Source organism: Notolabrus celidotus, chromosome 7, assembly GCF_009762535.1.
Source record: "Notolabrus celidotus isolate fNotCel1 chromosome 7, fNotCel1.pri, whole genome shotgun sequence".
NCBI classification, from domain to species: Eukaryota; Metazoa; Chordata; class Actinopteri; order Labriformes; family Labridae; genus Notolabrus; species Notolabrus celidotus.
The window spans coordinates 3,974,274-3,987,870 of NC_048278.1; the positions used below are offsets into that span (position 1 = coordinate 3,974,274).

Consider the following 13,597-nt stretch of genomic DNA (forward strand, 5'->3'; position numbering starts at 1 on the left):
GTCTCTCTCTCTCTCTCTCTCTCTCTCTCTCTCTCTCTCTCTCTCTCTCTCTCTCTCTCTCTCTCTCTCTTTGTTTTTTTGTCCCTTCTTTAATAAGTTAATCCATTTAAGAGACAGTTTGCTGACTTCTGCTGTGCTCTGAAGTCTTGGCTGGCTCGGGCAGAAGGATTTCATAAAGCTCTGATCATTTTCCTCCTCTGTTGCTCAGCCTGCGTTCACACTGATACCCATGAATGCCGCCCAGTGATAGATGGCCGGGGCTGCAGGAATCAACCCAGCTATTATGTAACCTTACTCTGGTCCGGGCCTGGCCCGAGTCCAGCGTATGAGTTTCCCTTCAGTGTCAGTCTGTGGGGTGTCCGATAAACCTCTGTGTGCTCTGTGTCGGTTTACACGTTTGCACCGGAGCAGATTAAATTTAAAGCGTTTAGTCGGGTGTGCAGACGAGTCGGTAAATTGTTGATTCGTGAGGTTGATGCTCATATTGTCCCATTAAGGGCTGTTTTTATTGGCTAAACCCGGACGTGACATCACCCCTTTGTTTGTTTCCAAAGCCTATCGTTGGCGGTCGCCATATTGGAAATGCTGACTCAACCAAGAGAGGCACAGAGGTGGAGTTGAGTTTGAGTGTCAATCACGTTAGCCACGCCCCCAGTTATGCAAAACTTGTGATAATAATAATAATAGGGGTGACCCCAAATATTCGAATATTGGATGATTCGTTCTAACGAGCCTTAGTCGACTGCCAATCTCATAGTGGAATATTTGCATATGAAACGTGGATCATTCCATTCAAACCATGGGGGTGCTCAATGTCTAATATTACATTATTTTCCTGTTTCCCGTAAAAATAGTGTCTCATATATCCTATTTTGATATAAATATAAACTGATTTAATGTAATTCTGAGAACAGCTCTTTAAGGGTTAAATCTCCTTAAAGTGGTAATTAAATCTCCCCTGGTAATTAAAGATGGACCATTTAGCGGGGACCTGTGGAGCAGACGTACCTCAGCTGGCTTTTAAATCTTTCTACATTCATGGTAGCTCAAAATGTTAGGAAATAAAACTTCAGATGATCCTAAAAACTAGTGATGAAGATGAGGAGCAGCTTCACGAAGAGGGCTGTGAGATCAAGGATTACCGGACCACACAAAAACTGTACAGGGCCAAAAGAAGCTGTCCAAAGCTTCAAAAACAATCCACAGCATCCCATCCACCTCCACATCATCAGAGAGGATATTCTCAAAGACAGGATTTACAGTCAACAAAGCAAGGAGCGCACTTCTGCCCGTACACACGATGGTTTTCCTCACGTACAGTTTGAAAAGACTGAAGCGGACAAAGACGCGATGAAAGACTGTTTTAAAAGGTTCTGTTAAGAGATTTAAAAACCCTTTAGCTGGTTCAGGTTTGATTATGAACATTATACAAATGTTTAGCCTTAAGTTGGACAAACTACCCTCTGCAGTGCTGCTCTCCTCTGTGTGAACACTGTTTAAATATCTCCTGATTCCTTTCTCTATAGTGGCGCGTTGTTCCATGTTTAACGGATGGTGGTCTTATTTGAGTTTTCTCTCCTTCATCACCTCGTTGTTTTTGCAATATAGATTTAAAAAATCTAAGTTTTATGCTTATAATATTCTGTTGTCCCTTTTACTTTAAGCTATGAGTCTCTTAATTGTAAATGGTTATGTGTAATATTGTCATGTGGTCACCATCATGCAGACTTTGGGTCAATAAGGAAAAACAAACAAACATTCCACTATTCGTCGACTATGGGCAAAATCTGATGAATCAGATTTGACTAAGCAAATCCTTAGTCGGGCTCACCCCTAAATAATAATATCTTCAAAAGTAACAAGTTATAAAATAAGTCATCCCCAGTGTGTGCTGATAGAGAAAAGAGCTCTTCAGACTAATCACATTTTTTGAACCAGGCTGTAAACATGTTTATTTCTGCTGTAAAGATCGGCTCTTTGAATGGGTGTGTATGTGGTTTCTGGTGTTTCTGCAGCCAGCCTCTAGTGGACGATTCAGGAACTGCAGTTCTGCGTTGGCTTCAAATGTATTATTATTATTATTATTATTATTAATAATATTGACATTATTATTATTTTAAGTTATAAAATGATAATCATTATATTATGTCACTTTTCAAAACAGGGTTACAAAGTGCTTAACAAATAATAAACTAAAAGACATAAAAGATAAATGTGAGAAAGACGATGACTAAAAGTCACAGGAAGAGAAAAGATCTGCAGGGAGGTGACGGCAAAAAGAAATGACAGAAAGAAAGATTAAAAGGTTAAGACCACCAACAGATAAAAGATAAAACAATGTTGGAAGATTAAAAACAAAGAAAATAAAACAATTAAAAGATCTGAAGTATGAAATATACAGATATAAAAGAATAATAACATATTAAATAAAACACTCTCAGGTGACGTCTCCTCTAAAAGAGATTTAAAGACGATGAAGATGTTGTAATCTGACCTCCACAGGGAGGTTGTTCCAGAGGGTCGTGGCCCTGATAGAAAACAGCCTGCTCACCTTTGGTTGAGGCCCTCAGGGTACGACCGGGCCTATAGCCTCTGTACATGGGGCATACTTGGCGCCCCACCTTCACATGTTAAGACCGGAGTTTGAATCTTGGTTGAACCCTTCATCTTTGTTGCCTTATAACAGTTTGCTTCTGTCTCTCTCTTCCTTCCAGAGGAGATCCTGGAGCGGTTGCGGGCGAAGAAGGAGGAGGAGCTGGAGGAGGTGAAGAGACGGGCGGCCGAGGAGGCGGCGAAAGCGCGGCTAGAGATGGAGAAGAAAGAGGAAGACGTGGAGAAGGAGGAGCTGAAGGACGAGGGGCAGCAGGACGACCAAGCGCTGATGAAAGAGGAAGAGGAGGAGGAGAGGATAAAAGAAGAGGCCTGGGAGGAGAAGACTGGAGGTAATAAAATGAGGTTTATATTTCATGAAATCTCAGCGAAATGAGGGATTAATGCAACGAGCGCTGCTCTCTGAACAAAAGGAACATCAGAATGGTTTAATGAGTTAATGATTTCAGGATCAATGCTGCAGTTATCTCTCTCTCTCTCTCTCTCTCTCTCTCTCTCTCATTATACATCAGAGTAATGTGATTAAACCTGAGAGTGGTGTTAATAGAGATACCTTTATGTAGCTACATTATCATACATGCAGTTTTCTGGACAGTCCAATAAAACTGACTTTAATCATATTTGTCAGTGATCATCCACGACCACTCCTCTCCATTGTAATATTTCTGTGCATTAATGACTCAAATTAACAAACATTCATCTGTAGCTGTTGAAGCTCCGCCCACTGGCCAAGACGGCAGTAGCATCTCAGACGGACCCGTGCCTCCAGAACCCTCTGCCCCCTCACGCCCCGCCCCCTCCGCTGCGAGCGTTACACCCGAGGCTCCAAAGCCGAAGGCGTCGATCTTAGAGGCTCTGATAGGGGGATGTTCCCATACGGAAACCTCAAACTGCACCAAAGGTATTCACAGAGGTCGACCTCGTTACGCTGCCTTATCACCGCAGTCTGCAGCTGCACAGGATAGTTGATGCATCTCTAACATCACCTGTGGCTTGTTTGTGAGAATCGTTTCCCCATGTGCAGCTTTGCATGCGGCTCTCATTTCATACGCTGGCTTTCAGCTTCAGCGGCTTTGCACCTGAGCGCCTCACTCAGACGCCGTCCTTTAACGCCCGTGGTTTGGTTTGCATCGTCATCCAGGTAGCGTGACGATAACAGTCTTACAGCTTTTCTTCTGCTGCTTGCTCGTAAGTGGACGCTCTGATTGGACGGCTCTTTTTAAGACAGCTCTCCAGTTTCAGTGATGATCACTTCATTCTTCATCTTCGCTGCACTTCATCAGTTATTGTCATGGTCTGTGTGATCATGTGTGCACAAGCCTTGTTGGAACCTTGCTTTGATTGGTGGTCCATTGCTCCTTCATTCAAGCTGGTTATTTGATGCATGCATTACACATGAATGGTCAGTAGAGGGAGGCACAGCCTTAACTACTCCTGGAACGTTCTTCATCATGACTGAGCCTTTGAGGTGGACGCTGTCTTTGCTATGCATTGCTTTAAACTTCCAGTCACTTGATTTCACGCTGTCACAAACTTTAAATAAACTTGTGTTTTCATTTTGTGTTGCAGAAACCCCGTCATCAGACTCTGTCCCCGTCAGTGGAGACGGTGTCCCCAGCCTGAGCCAGCACTCCCACACCCATGAGGAGAACAGCAACAGCAGCATGGGGACCGGGGTTCACCCCCGAGGACCTGAACCTCCAGACTTGGCCGACAAGTCGTCGCAGTCATCCATGGCCAGCCTGGACGACACAGGTCAGACAAACAAATCCTGTTATATGAAATCTGTGTTGTGAAAGCTGCTCTTGAAATGATGCCAGAAGAAATATATAAATGTTGTCATTGTCACACTTAAGTTGAAGCAGCACATGTAAGACGGCAGTTTTCTTTAAGAACAGCAACATGCAATCTTCTTTTATTGATCTTTGATGCAAAGACTCGCGGTGAGGCAGCTTTTTATCATCACGGCCCACGCCTGTGGAACACACTACCTGAAGATCTGAGGGCTGCACAGAACATCAACATTTTTAAAAGCAAACTCAAGACCGACCTTTTTAGTCTCGCTTTTAACTGAGCTTCATTCTTATAACAGATGTATTTTTTTATTTATTATCTAGTTCAAATTTTGTCACTTTTATTCTATTTTATTTATTTATGTATTTATTTATTTTATTTTTTAAGTATAGCATCTTATTTTCTTTTAATGGTTTAATGCAGTGGTGGAAAAAAGTTTTCGGACACCCTTAAAATTTTACACAATCTCAAATATTGTCATGAAATATTTGTGGGAAAATCTTTTTTGTCTTTCAAGCATTAGACAGACAAACAAATACAAATAATATTTTTGTTTATTTATTTTTAATAAGATAAATTAACAAAGCTAAATTCTTGACAGTTTCAATATGTCAGTTCTCAACATTGTTGGTATCAAAGTCAACAAATAACAGAGAATGTGTTCAAAACTGAACAAAAGATAAATAAACCTGGGTGTGACTGGACTAAAAGAAATTGCACTTGAGGGTGATTTTCAATGCAATATTTGGGGTGTTTGAAAACTTTTTTCCACCACTGTATTTTACTGTTTTATTATTTTATCATTTAGTTGTTTTTTTTCTTTCTTTCTTTGTTTCTTTCTTTCTTTCTTTATTTATTTCTTTGTTTCTTTCTTTCTTTCTTTCTTTCTTTCTTTCTTTCTTTCTTTCTTTCTTTCTTTCTTTCTTTCTTTCAAGTATAGAATCTTTCTTTTTATTTACTGGTTTAATATTTTAGAAATGTATTTTATTTTGGAGAGTTTCATTTCCTGTGTTGAGTTTAACATCTTATTTTACCTCCAGTGTTTCCTCATTAAGATATCATGAGAGTGTTTCTTCATTTTGTTCAGCAACTTCTTTTTTAACTTTTATTTATCTATTTTATTTTGTATTGTTTTTATTATTATTGTTGCATATTGTGTTCTTAACCTAAGGATTGTGGGGTGGGTTTGGGGTCGGGCTGGGGCTGGGATTAGGATGAGGGGGGGGTCTTGTTTATATCTTTTTCTTAATTTATTCTATTTGAAGTTGTTAAAGTTGTCATTGTATGAAAAGCGCTTTATAGTTAAAGTCTGATTGATGTTGCATGGCTTTAAGAGTCGACTGATCCCCGCTTTTGGTTTCCAGGGGACAGCAAAGACTCACCCAACGGTGACTCTGGTGGCGGTAAGAGGTCGTCCGCCACTCGCATGGTGACCCGGCTGAGGAACCCGGAGAGCAAGCTCAGCCAGATGAAGAGCCAACAGGTGGCTGCCGCCGTTCACGAAGCCAACAGAGGCTTTAGAGATGGCAAAGAGGTGACGATGATGAGGAGTTTAATGTTAGACTGTGAAAATGTCTTCATGATGTCAAACACAGAGAGAGTCAATGACAGAGAAAGAACTAGATCATGAAACTCTTTTCTTCAACATGGTTTATGGTGTTACAACATGACTCTCTCCTCTTCTTCCTTCACAGGTGTTGGTCGTAAACGCACAAGGTGACATCACCCGTGTCAGCACACGTAGCAGCAAAGACGTCGTGATGAAGGGGACTCTCTGCCAGTACTTTAAGCTCGGCCAGGAGGGGAAATATCGCGTCTATCACAACCAGTTCAGCTCCAACGCTGTGGCGCTCAATAAACACCAGCACAGAGAGGCAAGCTGCTGCACCGAAAACACAAACGTCCTCTCACCGAACCAGAGACTGTTTATCATCCGGGCTATTAACACCAACCTGATGTGTTTGTCTTTGTTTCAGGACCATGACAAGAGGCGGCACCTCTCCCACAAGTTCTGCATGACCCCAGCCGGGGAGTTTAAGTGGAACGGGTCTATTTACGGCTCCAAGGTTCTGACCATCTCCACGCTGAGACTCACCATCATCCAGCTGGAGAACAATGTCCCAGCACCGTTTATGCACCCCAACTGGGCCTCGCACAGGTACGCAACAGAGCCAGATACTTGTTTAGCTTAGTTTGTGTTTTTAAAGATGTACAGTCATGGCCAAAAGTTTTGAGAATGACACAAATATTACATTTTCACAAAGTCTGCTGCTTCAGGGTTTTTAGGTGTTTTTGTCAGATGTTTCTATGGTATAATGAAATACAATTAGAAGCATTTCATAAGTATCAAAAGCTTTTATTGAGAATTACACAGAATTCATGCAATAAGTCAATATTTGCAGTGTTGACCCTTCTTTTTCAAGACCTCTGCAATTCTCCCTGGCATGCTGTCAATCAACTTCTGGACCAAATCCTGACTGATGGCAGTCCATTCTTGCATAATCAATGCTTGGAGTTTGTCAGAATTAGTGGGTTTTTGATTGTCCACCCGCCTCTTGAGGATTGACCACAAGTTCTCAATGGGATTAAGATCTGGGGAGTTTCCTGGCCAAGGGCCCAAAATCTTAATGTTTTGTTCCCCGAGCCATTTTGTTATGACTTTTGCTTTATGGCAAGGTGCTCCATCATGCTGGAAAAGGCATTCTTCATCACCAAACTGCCCTTGGATGGTTGGGAGAAGTTGCTCTGGGAGGACGTTCTGGTACCATTCTTTATTCATGGCTGTGTTTTTAGGCAAGATTGTGAGAGAGCCCACTCTCTTGACCGAAAAGCAACCCCACACATGAATGGTCTCAGGATGCTTCACTGTTGGCAAGAGACAGGACTGATGGTAGCGCTCACCTCGTCTTCTCCGAACAAGCCTTCCTCCAGATGCCCCAAACAATCGGAAAGGGGATTCATCAGAGAAAATGACTTTACCCCAGTCCTCAGCAGTCCAGTCCCTGTACCTTCTGCAGAATATCAGTCTGTCCCTGATGTTTTTACTGGAGAGAAGTGGCTTCTTTGCTGCCCTCCTTGACACCAGGCCTTCCTCCAAAAGTCTTCGCCTCACTGTGCGTGCAGATGCACTCACACCTGCCTGCTGCCATTCCTGAGCAAGCTCTGCACTGGTGGTGGCCCGATCCCGCAGCTGTAACACCTTCAGGAGACGGTCCTGGCGCTTGCTGGACTTTCTTGGGCGCCCTGGAGCCTGTTTGGCAACAATTGAACCTCTCTCCTTGAAGTTCTTGATAATTCGATAGACGGTTGACTGAGGTGCAATCTTACTCGCTGCTATAAACTTCCCTGTTAGGCCCTTTTTGTGCAATGCAATGATGGCTGCACGTGTTTCCTTGCAGGTAACCATGGCTAACAGATGAGGAACAATGGTGTCATGCACCATCTTCCTTTTAAAGTGTCCAGTCACTCAATCATGACAGATTGATCGCCAGCCTTGTCCTCATCAACACCCACACCTGTGTTAATGTGTGTGACACCTGTGTGTCATTGAAATGATGTTAGCTGGTCCTTTTGTGGCAGGGCTGAAATGCAGTGGAAATGTGTTTTTGGTGATAAAGTTCATTTTCAAGGCAAAGAGGGACTTTGCAATTAATTGCAGTTGAGCTGATCACTCCTCATAACATTCTGGAGTATATGCAAATTGCCATTATAAAAACTGAAACAGCAGACTTTGTGAAAATGTAATATTTGCGTCATTCTCAAAACTTTTGGCCATGACTGTACAAACGTCCAGTCTGTAAGCGTGTAGGTTGGTGCCTTTCAATCAGTAAACCCCCTTTATGAAAGATCACCTTCTTTCTGAAAGTACTGCAAAAGCAAACCCTGACCTGACTGATGACCTTAAGCTAAATGTTGCCTAAAAGTAGAAGCTATAACGTGTTGCTGTGCTCGTCTTGCAGGACCAACTGGATCAAAGCGGTTCAGATGTGCAGTAAAGCCAGAGAGTTTGCGCTCGCTCTGGCCATCCTGGAGTGTGCCATCAAACCTGTGGCTATGCTACCTGTCTGGAAGGACTCCTTGGGCCACACAAGGTACACACATTGTGAAGTATTTACAAGCTTTCCTCTGCATGCTTTAATTCTGCACAAACTGATATAATTTTCAAAACACACACGTGCAAATAAAATAGTTGTAGGACCCCTCCAGTGTTCAGTTTGAATGTAGAGAAACATCAAAAAGGTTCAAAACTCAAACAGGCAGCAAGAGCGCGCACACAGGGGATGTGTAGTCGACTTCGCAGGCCGAGGAGATCTTAACCAAATCAGATCAAAAGGCCCACCTGAGCTGTGAGGCATAATATTTATACTGCAAGCCCACTACCAGTACCACCCACCTCTGATGCTACTACAGCTTCTGCACCGCATGAGCCCTTTAAAGGGGAGACTGTCCAACATTCAGGAGGTTAGGACCAGCACACGTGTGTTTCTGAGTGTGTGTGACGAGACGTCAGCCGTGCATGTCTGCCAAGTGTGTGGAAATGTTCTCAAAGCAGCTATCACCTCACATCAAATAGTTACTCTGCAGAAGAAGCTTTACCACAAGATTATTGAAACTGTATCAGAATGTTATTGTAATATTCATGCAAGTATTGCAATGTTTGCTGAGCAGCAAACTACAAACACAGAAAAGGATCTTAAGTAAACCTTTAACCTGGCACATGTCGGCTTTACTGTTTTGATGTTTTTAAAAACACGTTTGCAGGTTAAACCGCATGACGTCCATGGAGCGAGAGGAAAAAGAGAAAGTGAAGAAGAGGGAGAAGAAGCTGGAGGATGAGGAGACGATGCAACAGGCTACCTGGGTCAAATACACCTTCCCCATTAAACATCAGGTGCGTCAAAGAAGTAGTAAAATCCGATAAGTGATGGATGTTTCTTCATTTTCTTTCCACATTTATTTCCATCTATAAAGCCAACACAAGCAGGGTTGTCCCCTTTCCTCCTGTCTTGTCCTAACATGATCCGTTCTTTCTTTTGGTGCATGAAGGTGTGGAAGCAGAAAGGAGAGGAGTACCGTGTCACAGGTTACGGGGGCTGGAGCTGGATCAGCAAGACTTACGTGCAGCGATTCGTCCCAAGGCTTCCCGGCAACACCAACGCCAACTACCGCAAAGAATTAGAAGGTCTGGAGAGGGTGACGGTGGGGCCTAATAATGTGATCTTTAATCATTCGGTGTTTGGCATCGACGCTTGTTTTTTCCTCATTTGAGCCCCTTGATTGTGGCGGTGAATTAGTCTCGCATTCAGTAATGTCTGCAATGTCATTGTGTGTCGGGTGGCATACGATGAACCAAAGCTCTCCTTTTGAAGTGTCCGAGGATACGGTGACTAATGAGGTGGGACTGCCAAGAGCTGCTGAAACTCTCCTCTGGTTCTCTCCAACGTTTGAAAGATTTTCATTCCTTTATCTGGAGTTTATAAAAAAGTCAAACTAAGATTTTTTGTGCATTTTTCTGCTCCAGATTAACAAGAAAAATGTATGTAGTCTGCACATTTCACTTTTGAAATGATTGCTGCGTGGTTAGCTGATAATCTAACGCTGTGCATGTTTCTTACCCGGTTTCTAACCCTTTATTTTTCTGTTTCCAAAGACGCTAAACTCGGAAAGAAATGCACCCTGCTCGACTTGAGCCGACGGCCCAGCGTCGCTGCACCAGACGCTCAGGAAACAGCTGCCATTAGCAGTGAGACAGAAGATCGAGAGACATCGGGCCTCCCTGAGCCTGCAGCAGATCGTCTGACGTCTGTGGAAGAGTTGGAGTCCGGCGAGAGGAAGGCAGAGGAAGAGAAAGACCAGAAGGATGTAAAAGAGAAGTCTGAGGAACCGTCAGTGGAGGAGACGCCTGAAAAGATGGAGGTGGACTCTGCAGACCCTGCAGACCCACCATCAGAAGAAGAGCAAAGTATGACTGAGTGCCTGACAGCAGTGTGTGATTGCATGTTATGAGATAGGACAGCTTGAGAGAGAGGAGATGTGTGGAGTAGAGAGTGAGGGAAGACATGCAGCAAAGGGTCAAGGTTGGGAGTCGAACAAGTGACCACTGCAACGAGGACTTTAGCCTTTGCAAATGGTGCCTAAATCACTAGACCAACGATGTCCCTAATTGCATGTTTAACCTTTTATAAAACACGTTAACTTTCATTAGCATCAGTCGGCTTGATTTGAAGATATTAAAGGGGGAACATGATGCATCTCATTTTTAAATCAGTACAATATTTAAGTGTTTTTCCTCCTCTGTCCAGGGTCCAGTATTGAGGAGGGCAAGACGTCCGTGAAGGAGGAGCCTGCAGATGACTCTTCGAGACCCTTTAACTACGATGTAGTGGACGTCAGCAAGGGCTTCCTCACCCGCATCGCCTACAAGAAGAAGGTCAAGTCCTCCAAGCTGGACTGCCTGCTGGAGCGACGGGTGAAGCAGCACATCATTGAAGAGAGCCAGAGGCAGCGGGTGTCTGCCTCCAACCCCGTCACCCCTGCACCGGCTTCATCCTCTTCTTCATCCTCTGCAGCCCCAGCTCTGGACACTCCGGTCCGGCCGCGGTCGCCACTCAGGCCCCACGCTCTCCCTCAGAGACAGCTTGCGCTAGGCGACGCTGTGAAAGTAGCAGAGACGACTGGAGGGAGGGAGAGTCAGTCTGAACTCTCTAAGACTACTGATGGAAATGTCACTCCTCTTCCTCTTCTTCATCCTCTTCCCTCTCCTGCTCTGGGCTCCACACCCAAAGACAGCAGCAGTACAGGTACAGGTGAACATTCAGCATCACCACAAACCACGTCCATGCCCCAGGGTCTGGAGGCAGACTTGGTGGAAAGAACTACGGGGCCAAAAAAAACAAATGCAGACAGTTCAGGGCAAGAGGGGGGCACAGTCTCTGCTGTTCCACAAACAAACACAGGGGGGGTTCAGAGCTCTTTAGAGCTTCTAACGGCCAAGGTGTCATCAGATGATACCAAGGCTGCACTTGTTGAAAACACACGGTTAAAATCGGACGCTTCAAGGACTTCCACAGGCGGTCAAACCACGCCTCCTTCTAAACTTCCTCCGCAGAACCCCGAAACGTTAAGCTCAGAGCACTCAGTCACAGAGAACAATGGAACAGGACCAGAGGACAGGCAGGAGGGGGGTGACGGAGCAGGATCAGGTAAAAGGGAAGGGGTCAGGACTCCCACGCCTCAGGTAAACGGTAATGACAGCTTGGGGAGCGACAGCATCTTGAGAAACTCTGTAAACGCGAATAACGGCGTGCTCACGAACAGTACACAACACAAGATGAACAGTGTGGAGAGCGCAGAGGAGCAGGGACTGGCGGTCTCTCTGAATGACGGCACGCAGCAGAAGCCTTTAGTGAACGGGGATGTAGCCCGTTTGAATGATTGTACGGATGTTGCTGCCAAAGATTCGAGCCCAGAGATTAAAACAACTCTGCCGGAGCCGGACTGTGAACCCCCGGTGAAGGTGATGAGGCTGGAGAACAACGTAGACGCACTTGGAGAGAACACGCAGAGCACTCGAGAGCTCAACAGCTCATCATCGTTCACCTCAACAAATACCAAACCCAGCTCCGGGGTCAAAATCATCAGGATGGCTCCGTCCCCGATCCCGTCAGCGGAGGAGTCCAGCCTGAGTGACGACTTCACAGAGGAGAACAGTAACAGTGGGACCGCGGATCCTCTTAAAACCACCATCACACAGGTAACGACGACCTCCACGACCACCACGACGGTCGTCTCCACGCAGAGAAGGATGGACGCACCCGGAGAGACGAGGACGACGGAGAGCAACGCAGTGTCCACGCTCACAACCATGACTAAAACCACCGTGACAAAGATCTGCTCCTCTGACGGTCAGACGGACAACAGCCAGAGCGAGATAATGACACAAGAACAGAAGCTCTCCGCCTCCCTCAGCAAGTCAACAACCGACACCAGAGGCGGGACGTCTGTGTCCACCGTGAGCAAAGAGGATTACTCGTCAACGAAGAGACGCGTTCGCCTCCTCAAGTTCTCCCGCACCAAGAAGACGCGCTCAGACACCGCCCTGCCCTCGTACCGCAAGTTTGTCACCAAGAGCAACCGCAAGAGCATCTTCGTACTGCCGCACGACGACCTGAAGGTGCTGGGAAGGCGAGGCGGGTTCAGAGAGGTCCCCATTTTTAGCTACAACGCCAAGCCAGCACTGGACATCTGGCCGTACCCGTCACCCAGGCCCACGTTCGGCATCACCTGGAGGTAAGCTGGACTCTCTGATGATGCCCCTGGTGAGAAGTAAACAAAGTCTTCATCAGTAATGTCAAAATGCTGTGTGCAGGAAACAAAATACAGAAAATTCTTCTCATAGAAAATCTAATATAAAATGTTAAAATGTTAAATGTAAGTCAGGACCTTTAACTTTGGGAACAAGGTCCAAACACTGATCTCTGTGGCTCTTTGGGAACTTGGAGACATAAAACTTCCACATAAGAAAGCAAACTGTGACACAGAAAGCTTATAATGTAGTCTCTGAGCTCACCTGTTTTATGAAAGTTAATCCAATGCTGAGTGTTCTCTGCCGGGTATTTGTCACTGTTAATCTGAAGTGTATTTACAGGCCGGTTCCCATGAAACCAAAACACATGGTTGTAGTAATTGTAGCATGAGCAAGAGACATAAACTGTGTTTAAAACTCTCCAAGGACACAAGCAGTGCTGTCCAGTGAGGTCACTACACATCCTTTCAGAGCACTTTTAGTCTTATTTGAACCAGAAGGAGTATAACAGAGATAAATATGTTAGTATTTGTTCATAGCTCAGTGTAAAGTGCCGTTTTTTTGCGCTGGCATTGCATATTTTCTAAGATAATAATAATAATAATAATAATTATTATTATTATTATTATTGTTATTATTATTATTATTGTATTTGTAGAGCACTTTTCAAAAAGCAAGTTACAAAGTGCTTTACATGGGCAGCAAAATAAATTAGGCAGTTCATAAAATCACACAAGTTAAGATAAGAAATAATATAAATTTTAAAAGACTTAAAATTCCCCCAAAGAACTCTAAAGGAATACAATTCTTTTGAAATATAGTTCCTAAGATGTTTAAAATAAAATAAATAAACTCAGGAAAGATCTACGATAAAAGTTTGTTTTCAGA

General features: G+C 44.3%; 1 protein-coding gene across 5 annotated transcripts in view; it reads left to right on the plus strand.

Moving 5' to 3' along the window:
* LOC117815861 (nucleosome-remodeling factor subunit BPTF-like) overlaps positions 1–13,597 on the plus strand; it is a 46,430-nt gene that overhangs the window by 8,317 nt on the left and 24,516 nt on the right. For 4 of the 5 annotated variants that reach the window (XM_034687835.1, XM_034687838.1, XM_034687837.1 and 1 more), the window contains exons 5-14: positions 2,715–2,942; positions 4,180–4,365; positions 5,769–5,938; positions 6,099–6,278; positions 6,381–6,562; positions 8,364–8,495; positions 9,166–9,295; positions 9,451–9,586; positions 10,055–10,366; positions 10,707–12,693. In XM_034687835.1, coding sequence (XP_034543726.1) covers positions 2,715–2,942; positions 4,180–4,365; positions 5,769–5,938; positions 6,099–6,278; positions 6,381–6,562; positions 8,364–8,495; positions 9,166–9,295; positions 9,451–9,586; positions 10,055–10,366; positions 10,707–12,693 — 3,643 coding nt within the window. Of the gene's footprint in view, positions 1–2,714; positions 2,943–3,316; positions 3,512–4,179; positions 4,366–5,768; positions 5,939–6,098; positions 6,279–6,380; positions 6,563–8,363; positions 8,496–9,165; positions 9,296–9,450; positions 9,587–10,054; positions 10,367–10,706; positions 12,694–13,597 lie in introns of all 5 variants that reach the window. The other variant, XM_034687834.1, reaches the window with a different exon arrangement.